The 16,349-nt window shown below is 43.2% G+C and overlaps 1 protein-coding gene across 1 annotated transcript in view; it reads right to left on the bottom strand.

Moving 5' to 3' along the window:
- cers1 (ceramide synthase 1) overlaps positions 1-16,349 on the bottom strand; it is a 23,759-nt gene extending 7,410 nt beyond the window's left edge. Inside the window, exons 1-2 of the mRNA XM_079158143.1 lie at positions 15,347-16,349; positions 521-680 (exon numbers count right to left, since the gene is read on the bottom strand). Of these exons, the coding sequence (XP_079014269.1) occupies positions 521-680; positions 15,347-15,595 (409 nt within the window). The 5' untranslated portion in view covers positions 15,596-16,349. The remainder of the gene's footprint in view (positions 1-520; positions 681-15,346) is intronic.

Genomic DNA, 16,349 nt, shown 5'->3' with positions numbered 1-16,349 from the left:
TGGCGCTGTCAACCCGCCTTTGCTGGCTCCACTCAGAGTGATGGAGTTTCGACCGGAGCCCAGACACCTCCATGTCTGATGGAGGAGGCACAGAGGCCATAAAAGACATCGCTGGAATATAAGTGAAATCCCCGTTACACATCTATCCTCCATTAGCAATGCAGGGACAGTCATCCACTAAGTGTTGGGGCAACACTTAATGTATTCTATCAAACAACTTTGCTCTACTTTGGATTATTGATATTTATTTTATTGTCCTTTTGACTGCTATTAAAATACTTTTATTTTTGTATCAATAACAGCTGATCACTGATGACTGGATGAACATTTGACATTTTAATGTTGTCATTAAAAGGACTTCAGCTCCTTGACGGGTCAGGAAGGGAAATGTCTCAGCTGCAGAACTATTAAACATATTTAATACGGACCTGCTTCATCCACTGAAAAGAAAATGAAAGCAGCAAAATTCCATTTCAAATTCAAAATCAACAACATGTGTTCCCACTGTCGTGTATCTTACTGTAGAAGACAGAGGGCGGGTCATGGAAAAAGGAGTAGGAGGTGAAGAAGAGCAGGTAGGTGCTGTATGACCACGACATGGTGTAGAAGACCAGCTTCCACGCACTCTCCGGCATCTTGGCAGCATCTTTGGGCAGCAGCCTGCACCACTGTGCTAGAGGCTGCAGGGACAGAGCAGAGAGAAGAGACGACAGTCAGACACACAAGAGGAGTAGGAAGAATTAATCCGGCTGCTTCTTTAGGCCGGGTGAACTGCTGGGAGGCCCGTTAGACACAACTACTGATTCATTTAGACGGTGTCCTTTTACAGAATTGTGAAATTCAATACAAGGCTCTTAATTCAATACGTGTGGCGCAAACGATTCACCACGCGGATTCTTTCTTTGTTTAATGCGGCGTTGTGGCTTCTCTTGTTATATCGCGAAGAACCGTTTATGTTGTTCCACGACGTAAAGGCTGAGAGACTCTTTGCAAAGACTCAAGTATTTTTAGCCAGTTGGACCACAGATGTTTTTGGAGGGATTGTAATTGTTGCAACAACCTCGGGCACATTTTTTCTGAACTAATAAACACTGGCTGCAGAAAACAAATGGGTATAACAGGAAGTAAGAATGGAGACATCGAGAGACTAGTGTACAGTGTTTCCATCAGAAATGGTTGAGCTAAAGCAAAGCTAGCACTGTGCACAAAGCTCAAACCACTGGTATATTGTTGCAGGAGAGAAGCTAATTAGACTACAGTTTGGAGAACTATGCACGTTAGAAGTATTTAAGAATAACATGATTTTTTGATTGATGTTAGACCACGGATACAGCCGTTTTATACGTACGCTTATAACTGAACGAACACATGCGCTCTCTTCCTCTCTGCATGCCGCTCTCGTACTGACACACATGCATTCAGCATCAGCTACGGTACATTTCAACCATGTGACCGTCTGCCCCGAACCTGCTTTTGGTTTGCTATGCAAGCAGAAATAGAGGAAGTCGGAAAGAAGGCCCCCGACATCCTGATGCAGCGTGATAACATGACAACTCCACCTACTCACTGGTGGGGCCATGTCATCCTCCTCTGCCACCTCCCTTATCTTGCTGCCCCGTTACTCTGACCTTTTGCCTCCCTTTCTCTTTCTCTCTCTCTCTCCAGCCTCTGTCTATCTTGTGGCATAATAGGTAAGACAGGTACATCAGTTAAGCAGTGAGACAGGCAGGTGTTCAGTGTGTCTTTGCTCTGCCAAGACAGGAAACCAAACCCAGCTCAACGCCTCACACACACACACACACACACACACACACACACACACACACACACACACACACACACACACACACACACACACACACACACACACACACACACACACACACACACACACACACACACACACACACACACACACACGACTTTGGAAGGCAATGAAATGGTGTAACAGGAGGCAGGAAAGTGAAAGTCGCCGGTGTCAGTGATACAGTACATCTCAGTCAGTTGTTACTAAGCAGCTAGCCTACAGCATATGATACGACAGGGTTAAGTGACCGACTACATGACAAATTAATAGAAAGAGTCGCCTGTAAGCCGTGCATTCTCAAAAAGTCACATTCACAGGGACGCATTAAACAGTTTATGTGTGAAACCTTTCCTGTTTGTACAGTCTTTTATCTCTTGCTTATCATCTTCCTTTCATTCTTTCCCTCTTTCCTTCTCTTTCTCTCTGCCTCATTCTTATGTTTCTGTCTCTTCTTCTTTGATGGCGTCCCTGCGTCACACGGCAGAGACAGGGAAGGAAGCTGACAGGGGCAACACTGATGTGAGATAAAAAAAAATGCAGCGGCAAAACGTCTTTGTGGTCCTCGTGTCGCGGACGCATGAAGAAGAGGATAGGCAGCTGCAGGGGGCCACATGATCCCTAGCGTGGCTGCTGATTGGTCGAGACAGTGGGGACATGTGGTACGTGTCCGGAAATTCATGACCGGGTCTGAGGACACATTCTTTCAAGTCTCTCAGTCCCTCTCTATCAGTCCCTCTCTATCAACCCTCCCATCCTCCGTCCCCCATCCTCTCCCCCTCCTCCTTCCCCTTTTATTTCATGCTCTTCCCAGCTCACTCGCTCTTTCTCTCTTCACCCCTGTGTCTCCCCCCTGCCTGCGACATTTATTTATAGAAGCCAGCTGTCAGCACACAGCATACCCCCCCCCTTCAATCTTCCACCACATCACCCCCTCTGATAGACAAAAAAATAGAAACATAGGCCTACGCATACTCAGAATGAATCTGAATCTCACTAGTGGCGGATACAGGTTACTGCAGACACCAGCCCCGGCTCTGCAGCTCATACCTCACTTTGTTAATCAGCATTATTGCTCCATACATCTCTTACTAATGCCTCCATGTCCACATCTGTTCTATCAACCTCTATATTCTTCTACCCACTGTCAGGTCCTTCCTCACAGTAACACACACCGCTCTTATGGTGTCTGATAAGCTTTCAAATTCATGGATCTGTTACTCAAACTGCCCTCCCTGGATCACGTTTCCTCGTCCAATCTGTACCTGCAGCAACACGCCCCCACCAAAGCAGCCCCATGCATTTTTTAATGCAGTGCCGGTCCTGGATTATCAACCCAGCATACAGTGCAGAGCTGAAATGTTCCAGATTACATCAAGGTGTACCGTTCAAACCCTTGCAACACCTGTTTATACGAGTTAATAAACCCCAAACCCAAATATGTATGAAGCATGTCAGAGCAGGGCAGTGGCATGACCCGACACTATCTGATAGCTGTCTTTGATGTCAGTTACTGGCATTTGTTGGGGAAATTCATTCTTTTTACTTGTTGACTAATCTTGGACAAAGGTGGCATCTCCGACCACGGCCTTTAAGCAACCAAAACCACGCAGCAGGGCCAACATTTTAGTTTCAAATGCCGATTTTTAGAGATTACATAACAGCCTGCCAATGGCTCCATTATTGTCTCTCTGTACCAGCCCACCAACACACTCGGTCCTGTCCACCCACACTATCAGTCTACCCTTTACTTTCCTGTGCCGGCCTACAAAGTGGGGGTGTAGCGGGTCAAGGACACTGAGATAATCCACTCGTCCTCTGTGGGATAAATGACAGGGCCTTGAATTACACTCAGCTGAGACCTGCGACCATTCAACAGCTTCTCTCTCTCTCTCCCTCTCTCTCTCTCAGACAGACTCTGGCTGAATTCGTTCTCCAGCTAAAAGAGAATCATTTTTTTAAAACAGAAGGGAGAAAGGAAACGGAAGAAAAACAGAGCGAGTGTGCGACAGGAAGAGAGTCGGCATGAAAGAGAACTTGACGACAAATCGGCGGTTCCCATAGCAACCATGCAGGGATGCTGGCAAAGACCTGCAGTATGGCGTCTGTGTCTCCTCCACTACAGCCCTCCCTCATCCGTCCTTCTCCCTGCTTATCTGCAGCTGCACCCTATGTCCCTCCCTTTTACCCGCCACTCTCTAAAAGTTCCCAGCCCTCCCCGACCTTCCCCGAAGCGAAGTGATGAGAGAGGGTGAATGGACTCCACTGGCCTGTTGTGTAAGAAGATAAACTGGGCCAGTGAGTCAGGATGCTGGCTCCGGTGTGGATCTGTTCAATAAGGTCCCCTCTTTCATTCACCCTCTTTCATTCCTTTGATCTCTTTCGTTAATCTGACGTCACTTTGAAAACAGCTCTGTCACCGATTCCCTCCGTTCTCTTTACATCTTTTTCCCCAGACTTGGGACAAATGGGATTAACAGGCTAATCCAATGGATGGCTAGAGTATCGGACTATATATATTTGCGATTAACAATTTACACAACGCTATGTGAGGTGTCTTCCGGACTGTTCTGGTGCTGAAAGTAGGTTTTTACATTCACACATGTAGTCTACCTCAGAACATCTGCCTCTGTAAAGAGAAAATAATCAAAAAACATTCCTTGCTCACAATATTTAATACTTATTTACCATCAAATGGTGCTAAAATCTTTCAAATCCAACTGTAGAACGTTAATCAATATCTTAATGGGAGGATTATTTTGTTTTATTGTACTCTATTTAATCCAAAGCGAGGAATATATATGTCCCATCTATTCATGTTGATTGAAACATTATTTCTGTATTTAGACTTAAAACAACTTGTACAGCAGGTGTTGGTCTCATCTACCTTGTCCCCCTTTTTCACGGATGTAACTAAGTATCCATGAAGCGAAACGTCCCCATTCTTAATCCCACCGACAGTAATTAGCTCTGATTAGTCAAATGTTTCTCAAGACTGATGAAACAGCCATGAATGGTCCCTACACCTATTAAGTCACTGAAGGTGAATGAGAGGTCTGGAGCGAGGCTTCATTAGTAGTCATCACCATCAGTCAGACGCCTTCTAGCAGTTAGTTCACCAGTGGAGGGCTTTTAATGTGAGCGCAGCGACATGTAAGTCTTTGCATCATCAACAGCTGAGGCTTCTGTCTGTATGTTAAAAGTAACAACAAAATTGGGATTTATCCCAATGTCACTGATGTATATGTATGACCCGACTCTCTCTCCGCATGTTTCCTGTACCGTGTACATACTGGGACAGTTGTCACGGTTGGGTTTTGCCCTGTGTGTGTGTGTCTCTCCTGATCATGCTCATCATCTCCACCTGCCCCTGGCTTTTCCCTCTGCAAACCCCACTCAGGTCTACGCACCTGCCGGCAATCTGCTCATCACCCCTCACATACTTATACTCCCCTGCTTGCACTGTTGCAGTTGCTGGATTATCCCTTCATTAATTTGTTCCTATTCCCTCCCCGTGGACTCGTCGCCTCTCCTTGGATTATCTTTCGTGTTGATCCTCTGCGTTCCATGGTTTGAGACATTGGCTCCTTTTGTGACTTTCCTTTTTATTTCAGTTTGTATTTTATCTCGCTCACGATTGGAGTTGTTTTTGGTTTCTGTTTTTGACTGTAAAGCACCTTACATTCTATCTCACCTGTGTCCTGCGTCTAAGTCTGCGCCTGAGTCTCTGCTCCACTCACAAACCCACACGGTAACCCGTGAACCGTCACAACAGTGGGTGAACTGGTACTGGCTGTCCTTTCCTGACAAATACTTCAGTCCTGACCTCTTCACCTCCATATCCTGCCTTCTGGTGATGAGACGAGTCGGCTGTTCATTTGCATGTGATGCAATAAAAGGAATTGATTACAAAACGAAAGACATTCTATGAGGCATATGAGCCACTCATTAATCTAATCACATGGATAAGGAACACATAAACGTGCACACAGAAATGATCTACACTGCACTTCTCAAATCAGCTCTAGGTACCAGATGGTTTAAAACCTGTTTCTTATCTCAAGATATCAGATTTATTTATGTATCAGCAGGTGAATGACTAGCAGTAACCCTCTTTCTTTGTACCTTTATTGTAGCTTATAGCCACAGACAGGTTTAAGCTTGTGGATTCTCAGTCACCACTGCAAAAGAGTGCTTGATGATACGTATATGATACGTATCTTTGGGTCAAAACCCCTACTATCCCGCATTCAACCCCCTTTTTACACAGATCACTTTTGCTCAACTTGTTAACCTGAAGGCAACAGATGTTGAGGTTTGCAAGGACACAGACACATATTTTCTATTTTCTATAAAGAAACAAACCCGAATCATTTGCTTGATATGAACCACGAGGGACAACAGTTCTGTCCACTCCAACAAAAACAAATGGGTGCAGATATTTCCTGAAACACATCTGGATGAAGCTAGACGATCAGACTACGTTTTTTTACTTTCCATATGGATGTTGCTTGAACTCACGGCCCACCAGGACAACTCACGACTCCAGATGGCCACCGCTCTGCTGGAACACTGAGGCTAAACATTTGAACCTGATTTGATTAAAAACACACGATTAGCCGCTGAGGAAACTCATTTGCACATACGTGACTGGACGTAGCAGATAGCCTCCACGAGTGAGTAAATGACCACAATTTATGACTGTAGTGGCATATACGTCTTTGGCTACTGATTTTAATCGTTGATTCTTTTTTATCTACACAACAGAACAAAGCAGCAGAAACACAATTAAAAATCCCCGGGAGGTTTACAGAAGGAATCTCACCTCAGTAAGCATTATAAGCAGAAACAAAAGAAAACAAAAAAGCAAACATAAAGTAAGCAATATGGAGTGACGGTGTGTGTTCATTTACGTGTGTGTGTGTGTGTGTGTGTATGAGTATGTATACTTGTGTTCAGTCAGTTGCTTATGAGAGAGAGTAATTTACATTTAGATATGTTCAGTTCAAATAGTTTGGTTTTACAGGACCTATTGTCATATTAAAAAAACGTGAGCGAGGTAGACTGAAATGCAATTTGAATACAACTGTTCCATATATAGCTTAGACCTTATATCTAATGGAGAACTGGCATGTCTTGTATTATAGTTATGTACATCACAGTTAAAATACACTTATATGAACGAAAGTACAAGTGAGAGGAGCAAAGGCGGTTTTGATTACTGAAGCTAAATTGCAAAACATCATCAATCCTATAAAACACAACATTTAAAACATTAACTTTGTTGTAAGTTGATTTTTATGGCAACTATTATTTACACTTACAATTAGCTCATCTGACACTCACAGCAAAGGAACCATCAAATACCTATCTGAGTCTGAATTAAAGCTGCAGCAGTTTCAGTTCCTGTTGTAAAATTAGAAATAGATATATTCAAATGAGAAATGGGCGTGAAGCCTTTTTGCCTCGTGTGTCTGTGTGTGAGCGTACGTATGATGTCTCTGCACGTGTCACAATGTGTGTGAGGAAGAAAAAGGAAAATTCACAAAATTAAGCTAAAACATATTCTCATACACTATAAACTGTATATACTATTATTGATTTCTTTCTAGCGGCATCAACCAATCATGTTGTGGGTCTTAACAGTGACACAGACTTGTACTCTCTATTGAAGCGAGGTTTCACCTGTTTTCATTATATTATTCATTCATTATGTCTTCATTCCTTCATCTTCATTATCTGTAGCTGCTCATTGATGTTTCCTCACAGACTTCAGTGAACATTGCTGGGTCCTAATGCCAACCCTTTTCAGGTGTCTTCTTATTCTGGAGTCCACATTGTATTATTGCATTATAACGCAGTCAGGAAAAGGAGGATACATTATTTAGTGGGGCTACAGCAGTGATCAGAAAGGCCAAAGCTACATTAGAGCAGCAGAGACGACTTCAAGAACAGCTAGCTGGGCAGATTTTACTCTGCAAATGTATGTTCCTAATTATAATGCATTGATAGGCAACAACACAAAATCCACATAAAAGTGAAAATGTATCATGCAAAAGTGTTATTGACTGGACTAATTCTTGAACTCTTTTTCATGTACCAAGGTCTTGTACCCACCACGCTGTTACTTTTTGGCTGAAGGCGGTACATTTGTCCGCTCTGCAGGGACAACACATGAGATTCTGACCCTGTTACAGTTACGCCACACACACAACAGAAATACTTCAGACACACTGGCATTTACTGTAAGTAGCATAGTGAGCTCTTTATGTGATGCAGTTGTTCCTCAACTTCCTTTAATTTAGCTGTGAGCATAAAGCTTGTGATGTTTGGTCATAAGGTTTGTATTTGTGTCTTCCAAACTGACTCAGTATACAATTATTATAATGCAGCTGGAAAACATGTTTTATGTGAATACAATGCAATTTAATGTCATCTATCCTCATATTTCTGGGTTGGTCAAAGCATCAGAATGAGGGTGGAAAAATAGTCTCTGTCAGAGTGTTAAGATATTCACTCAAGCTGCTTCCTGTCTGAACTGACAGCTAGAAGACATATGGCTGTCATTTATAATGCACTAGCCATGCTATTGGCAACACACAGAGAATGTGTGTGTGTGTGTGTGTGTGTCTTTAACAGGCCAATCTATGTATGAATAAACAGGCCCAGGGATCATGAGCCGACCATAATCATCCACCCACAGATGCTATCTTAAAACACTCTCACAGACAGACAGCGATGGCCACTGGTAAAGATGGGGAAACAATGTGCCTTTGTTTTGTATTTAGAGACTTTTCTAGTGCATTAATGTGAAGTGTGATGATACACAACACAAAGATTCAGATGCCCATGCTAGGGGCCTTGTCATGGCAAAGTCACATATTTCTGTAATGTAACCAACATGAAGACATATCTTGTTTGACACCATACGGAGCTGAATAATAAATATGAATCTGGCTAGCCGAGTCTGGAATCCTGCCTGTGAGGTCCACACACATATAAACTAATGTTTTATTAGAATATATAAATACATAGTTAAGTTAAAGATAAATGTACATTAACAATATCAACGGTTCCACATAGGCAATAATTTAAAAAGTAATCAGATAAAATTTGATACTAAATTACAAATCAAATTGCGATTTAAGATTCAATAAAGTGTTATTGCTGTTGAAAGTGCGTGTTTGTTCTACCGTTAGAGCGGCTCGTCTCAGGCAGTTGCTTATAGCTCCGATATTGCAGATAGGCCTCATTACACTAACAGTCTGATGGAGCTAAACGAGGATGAGATGTCTGGATTAGGGTTGGGTTATTGGTTCAGTTATGGATCACAGCGAGGAGTAAAGCAGACCCACATTATTGGGTTCTTTGTAGTAGCTATAAGAGACCTGTCCAGTTAATCAACCAATGTAATCATGAGTCTATTTTAGCTTTCATTCATATTAATAGGTGTTTTAATCCCCAACAAGTACACACACTGTGAGACGATGTAATACTGAAAACATATGACAGACTGTTAAAGTCTCTATGTACTGTTGATCCTCTTATATAACATCCACATACAAACAAAACAAACTTCAGATTGTGACACTACTCCAGAGTTTAGACGTTAATCTCCACTGGAAAATCTGTGTCATTCTTTGCCAAAATATCATTTCTTTGAGGAGATTTTGAGGTTTGACAAGACAGTATGAAAAAAAAAAAAAAAGGAAAGGTGAGATGAGGACAAAGAAGAAAGCTGCCGGCTACTTTTCTGATCGCATTTAGCACAGGAAAGTGCACCCTTTCTGATTGTGAGTGCATGCGGATGTACCGGACCTCCAACCGCTGTGCTCCATCCCACTGTTATAGAGTGGCCTCGTTACAGCAGAAACATCTGCCAAGTGTGAAGCCTACAATGTGTTCTTGTCTAATGACAGGCTAGTGTCCACTGCGTCTATCTGGATGCAAGTAAGTGAGACAAAGCGAGAGGAAGAGGAAAAAGGGGACTGAGAGGCTCTGTAGTGGTCAAGGCCTCGCAGCACATTCCAGTGGACCAGTGGAGAGTCAGACTGTCACAGTCAGCAAACACAGCTGATTCATGAGCCCACTTTGTTGCTGGTGGTACATATGGCTGCTTGGGCTGTGATTCACCGTGTAAGAGAGTATAAAAGCACTGCTGCTGTTTCTACTTTCTAGACCTGCTGTCTAAACAACACCAGGCTCTACAAACGGTTTCATTAAATATGGAATACATTAAATATGGAGAATTTCTGGACACGCGTGAAGGCTGCATCCTCTACTCTTCACCTGATTGAGGACATGAAACAAGTGTTTTCATTATCAATTAATCAGCTGATTGTTTTTTTTCAAATTCATCAATTAGTCTATGACATGTCGAACAGTAGTGAAAAAATGGATGGCATCTTCAAATATCTTGTAATGTTTAACCGACAGTCCAATTAATTATCAATCAATCAATTAATTTACAATTATGTAAAACGGAGAAAAAGCACAAAGCCAGCAACTAATCAATTAATTGTCACATTTTCGTGAGCTCTACATCTGATCCTACGTGTGTCTGGACGTGTTAACTAGCAGCGCACTGAGGGATGAGACACGTGTGGTCACACTGTCAAGAGTTTTCTGTAATTCTTCCAAACCTAAGAATGGTCGATACATAATTCAAATTTGCAGCTAGCTTAACAAATAATAATCTTTGCTGATACGGCAAATGGCTGGAAAAATAGTTTGTATGAAGGATCCTAATGCATAAAAAAAAAAGGCAGTGATATGGAAACCCGCTGCTAAACTTGACAAGCCAGCCACCCAATACGTCAGTAAGAAATTTGAACTGAACAGCTCGATGCTGTGTGCATTACAGGTTGGAACAATCCTCAGGGCAGCCAACACACACACACACACACACACACACACACACACAAAGTTAGGAACATATTGTGGCACGGAAATTATGCTATAGTCAAAAAATATCTAAAAATACACATATGATGGATATAATTAGACGTATAGAAGCACATCTATCACAGTGACACATATTGACTAAGTGAAGCACAAACAGCTTTGTGCTGACAGCTTTGTGAACACATAAGTGCTCTGTATTTATGACACATGACACTCTGAAGCACACAGAGCAATAGATCACAAGTCAGGTGACGGAGAAAGTGCTGCTCGTGTAAACGCTAGATGATGATAAATTAGATGGCTGAGTCACAAGAGGAGAGGAGAGGAGAGGAGAGGAGAGGAGGATGTAACTAATAGGAATAATAACCAAACTTCCGAACAACTGCTTGCAATCAGTGTCAAAACTACAAGCCAAGTTTCACCTGAGTGGGCACTTTTGGCTGAATGGATAGCACTTCCCCTTCACCACAAATCCAGTATCAGGTTTCTCTACACGTCGCTAATGCACAACAATGAGCAGGGGCTTTGTGGAAAGTGATCTGGGATCTGTGGTTTGGGGGACCTTGTGGAGCCTAACGCTGCTCTCACATGTAGAACAGCAGCAGGGGACGAGGTGCTAGTTTGCTCAATGCAGGGGAAATAGGCTCTGCAACAAGACTGGAGCTGGCAAACACACTGTTGCTCTACTCTTCGAGTGACCACTTTAGTGCGTGTGTGTGTGTGTGTGTGTGTGTGTGGGAGGCATTTATGAAAGTGGTTATTAACTGCTGCAGCTAGGGTTTGACCACTGACTGCCTATTTGTCCACACTGAGCAGCTAGTGTGTTGCTGGATATAAAAGTTAGGTAGTGGGAAGAAGTTGCATGTGCTTGTGTGAGACGGCATATGTACCCGTGAGTAAAATTCTGTCAATGATCGCTTGCTGCGTGCTGAGTCAGCGAGCTCGTTCTCAGCTACACAGCAACCCCGCAAGCCACTTCTCCTCTCCATTCCTTCCTTCCTTCCTCTAGCTGTCTCCTCCTTTTCTGGCAATTCATCCCCTCTGATCACCTCTACCGAGTGGTGTCATCGTTCTGTCTCTGTTCTCTCTTTAAAATCGTTCTATACTCTCTTCATTATTTTCCCACCTTCTTCTCCATTCGCTGTCTTTGAGGCGTTGCAATGATATAGCAGGAAGTTGCACATGCACGCTCGCGAACAGAAGCATGCATACAACTGCAGTGCACGACTAATAAACCACCAGATGAACGCCTATTTGAACCACGCAAGCAAAGAGAGACAAACCGGCATGCACTGCGACAAACGTGTGTGTGTATGTGTGTGTGTGCGGAGTGAGGCTTAAAAAGACAATGAGGAAGGAGTACAGCTACTTTCACACTGTCACATGACATTTAGAGCATTACTGGGTACATTCACCTCAGGAGACAGTTCGTAGGAGCAGATTGAAGTATTTCACCACGTGTTTCCCTGAGATGAATGCCAAGCTTTTCAACACTTAACTTAAAGGACACATATTAAAATGCCAGTGTCAAAAGTGCCAACGGATGAGTCAGGAGAGTATGACGGACCCACAGTGTTTTTATACAACAGTGGAGCTCAAGTGGCTGGTCAACAAGTTGTGTTTAATTAAACCTGAATACGAGCTGCTCTGGCTTGTACACTCGAGCGTCAAACCAAAAGTGAAACATAATGAAAACCACTCACTCCACCACACGGTACTGTGCACGGGGGCCATTTATACACCCAACAGCGTGCTCACTGACATGTGAAGTGATCACGGTGCCATGTGGAACCCGACTTCCCTCGGTTGGCTGATGTAAAAGCAGAAAGGTTGACATGTACAAAAGACTCTAGTTCAGGGCAGGAGTTGATCCATCCAACCTGAAGGTTTGCGACATTATTTCCTAGCTTCTGGAGAGCCACCACACTCACCATATGAGCATGTGTCCACAGTCGTATGTCTAGCAGTGTGCTTGAGGACACTGAGGATTAAATATCTCTTCTTTAGCTCTTGACAGTGACTGGGTTTGACCAGAAGGCACTAGTCTAGTCTCACACTTGTATTATATATATTTGTTTACATTATAACAAGGTTTGGCTGTGGTCATTATGGAACCACTGACTGAGTACAGCCAAGCTAAGCATACCAAATCAAGCATCACTCTGCTGCTTTCATAATTGTAATCTGAGTGTACTGTGGGAAATGCAAAAGAGAGAAAGTGTCTCAACCTGCATTCATCAAAGACAACAGAGAGAGACAAAACAGGAAACTAATTATTTTCATCCATCAGATCTTGTGTCAGATGTGAAGTAAAAAAACAGCAACTTCTACTAATACAGCTTCATTTTAGCCAAGAAATTTGGGCTGCAACAACTACTTTAATTATTAATCTGCTAGTAATAGTTTCGATTAATCGATTAATCATTTGGTCAATGAAATATCAGTAAATATTTGTCCTTTTTGCTTGAGAAATGACATGCGAAACGATTAATGGTTAGTTGTCTTCGGACCTTCAACTTAGCGATTAATTGCATAATCGTTGCAGCGTTACAAGAAATAGGTCCTGTGAACAAAATCATGAAGAATAAGAATAATGTTTATTGGAGGAGCCAACATTCATCCGTCACATCATAGTCTACACAAGTCAACAGCATGAGATTACACGCAGTGCTTTGTGCACTGATGTCCGAGCTCACGTTTGATGTCTGTAAGCCTTCATTAGCTCTGACTCTCTGAATCTAATTCAGGGTGTGTACTCTGGATTGTTTGTGCTGCCCGTAGCTATTGTGTACTTCAACACTATGAAAGCCACTATTCAATCATTACTGACAGGTACTGTGTTGAATGCATTTTGGGGGTTGACTTAATGTCCAACTTAACAAATGAGAAAACATCCTGTGTAAATCAAGTCGGTGCAATTAGCTGTGCTCAAATAAGATGTCAAATATTAGTCGTACGCTCCCGACGACCCGCCTCAATTTTTGTGATGTATTGCAGCAATACTCGCATTGCATTAGCTCAGCACGACTGACCTAACACTGAACCCGTCCTCTTAATCCCCGATGTAAGCACTGTAAAGGTGGTGTTACACATGCACCAAATAACCGAGGGGAACACCGACTGATTCTTAATTCAAAATATCCTTCACAGCCCTTACAGCATCCAGCCTTTAAATGGGCTGCATCCCACATTGTTCTATAGGGGTCAGTGAGTAGCACGCACAGACACAGCGAGCCACACATGCATAATGGAAAATGGAAAACAGGCCTCATTCTTTGCATTTCCAGGCCACATCTGGCTTCACACATGGGGCCCTGAGCTCCAGTATACTTCATAGTCGTCGTCGCATCTACCACGTGCGGACTCTCCACCCCCATCCACAATCATGGCAGAGTAACGAGCCACATCCTAGCTTTCTGTGGAGAAGGGCTCTGCTTGGCAGCAACAACAGCGTGGAGGCACTCAGGACTTGGATGGGTGGAGGGAATAGATGAGGCATAGGGTCAGTCGGTCAGAGCACAGACTGAGCTTCTGATTGAGATGTTGTGGGAAGAAAGAATGTTGATGATGCTGCTTTAAGTGCACATCCTCAGGTGCCTAGTACTAAGATGTTCTACTGATGTTTTTACAGTGTATTGGTCTCAATTCTGAAATTTTTTTTTTTTTCAGAAAATCTATTATTTTGCTACATATTTTGGTATTGGATATAAAATTACAGATATTAAAATTTGACCAGCATTGCCCCACCACTAGTTTCAGCATAGTGTATGTGTGTGTGTGAGAGAAAGAGACAAAGCGGGGAGGGAAATGGGATGTTAGGAAGTCTCCATCAGTTGCAATTTGACATAATTGCCGTTAATGACCTTGCTGCCATGTTCCAAAAAGTACCTAAAAGGCACTAATAAAAATCTAAAAGCTTCATGAATATATCGACTGTTACAAATGGGGAAAAGTATGTTTGAATCGTATTCAGCGAGCACACAGAAAACAGATGCTGTTGTGTATCGATTGTTTTCAGACTATTCATATGTAAAAACATATATGTATATACATATGGGTTTTTTTCACCAGAATATTTGCAATCTGTGACCAGATTACCAGAAGGAATAAACTGTATGATCAGGATACAGCTCCATGGTTGTAACTGGGACTGTATTGGGTCATACAGTATATTAACTATAAAACACATACTATTAGAATGAAAAGCCAACACCTGTCTGTGTGAGGGAATTGATTATATGTGCCAACTACCAATATACCAAGAACTGCTCACCAAAAATAATTTCCTAATTTCTGACACATTTGTTACACCTGTTCAGCTCCAATGTTTGCCCAACACAAGTATAGATAAGGGTGTTTACTGTCCAACAAGCTCACATTCCCCATGCTCCTTTATCTTAAGCCTACAACCGGATCTAATCTTTGTTAACATGTGTTGTTCTCACCCTCACCTGCTGCCTCACATTCAGTCTGGAGCCCTCAGTCACTCCCAAGAGATGGGGAGGCACAGGGGCCACACTTCTGCAGTGCAGGGGCCCTAATTAGAGAAATGAGCTGCTAAACCCCATTCATTAAGGGTGTCAGTAAATTAACCTTTGGGGAGCTGGGGGGATTGTGTTGTGATTGTGTGTCACCCACCTCAAACAGACTTTCTGTCAGTCCCCGCCTGACCTGCGTCCACAAAAAGGCGCTAAAGAGGAACAGTGCGATTTCCGTCCAGGTAATGTATGCGTTATCCAGGAGAGTCCGTTTGGAGAGCTCCAGACCGCAAGAGCTACAGTCTCTCCATGCGCCCAGCATCACGGTGGAGGCTCTGCTAATGAGGTCCAAGTATCCCGGCATGGGCTCCACTTCGACCGGCCCGGCGTCCCTGCTTTGACTGCTCATGGTGGTGCAGAACAAAAACGTGGAACCCGAACAAAAATGATATATATATATATATATATATATATATCCTCCAATTGATGGTCAGAGGGAGCAGTACAGTCCAGACTGTGAGGCTAATCCGAGAACCAGCTTGCTAGCTCACCTAAAAATGCTAAAACAAGCTTATCTAACCAGCTTACCCTCTTCAGTAGCCTAATTCTTTGTTTTCCAAATTAAGACATGGGCCCCATTCTTCGCGTCCAGGACAGTTTTTATGATTGACAGCAGGGCCCACCAAGGTCCGACCGGCTACGAAGCTGTATTTTATAATCACGCACACCAATTATCAAATATGGTTTCGACAATTACTGCGAGCCATTAGCGCGTGTCTGGTGGTTTCGTCTGATCATCAGTCCGTTATACGCACGCGGGGCTCATCATCCATCAGCGGCAGAAGCAGCGCGTCCTGGTTAGCCGCCTAAGCTAACTTAAATCAAACGCGCACAATAGTAAAAGGACCAGCATCGGATGCAGCTTCCAAAAGCTAGCTACTTGAATAAATTACCCGTTAAACGCGATGGAAGCTCGCAACACATGAACGAATTCAGTCCGTTTGTGTCGCCTTTCCAGCGCCAAAGCCCAGAGCCAGCACATGCGATTACAGCGCCGCTCCGCCGTAACGTCTCATCTCCGACCGTTAGTCGCCTTATGTAACGTCTCTGTGCCGCTTCATGAGTTAGAGAGGCAGAGTCCTGACACACCGGCACCCGAAGCC

The sequence above is a fragment of the Pholis gunnellus genome (genome assembly GCF_910591455.1).
Source record: "Pholis gunnellus genome assembly, chromosome: 4".
NCBI lineage: Eukaryota > Metazoa > Chordata > Actinopteri > Perciformes > Pholidae > Pholis > Pholis gunnellus.
The sequence above is the reverse complement of the archived record's forward strand: the minus strand, read 5'-3'. Positions and strand labels throughout refer to the sequence as shown.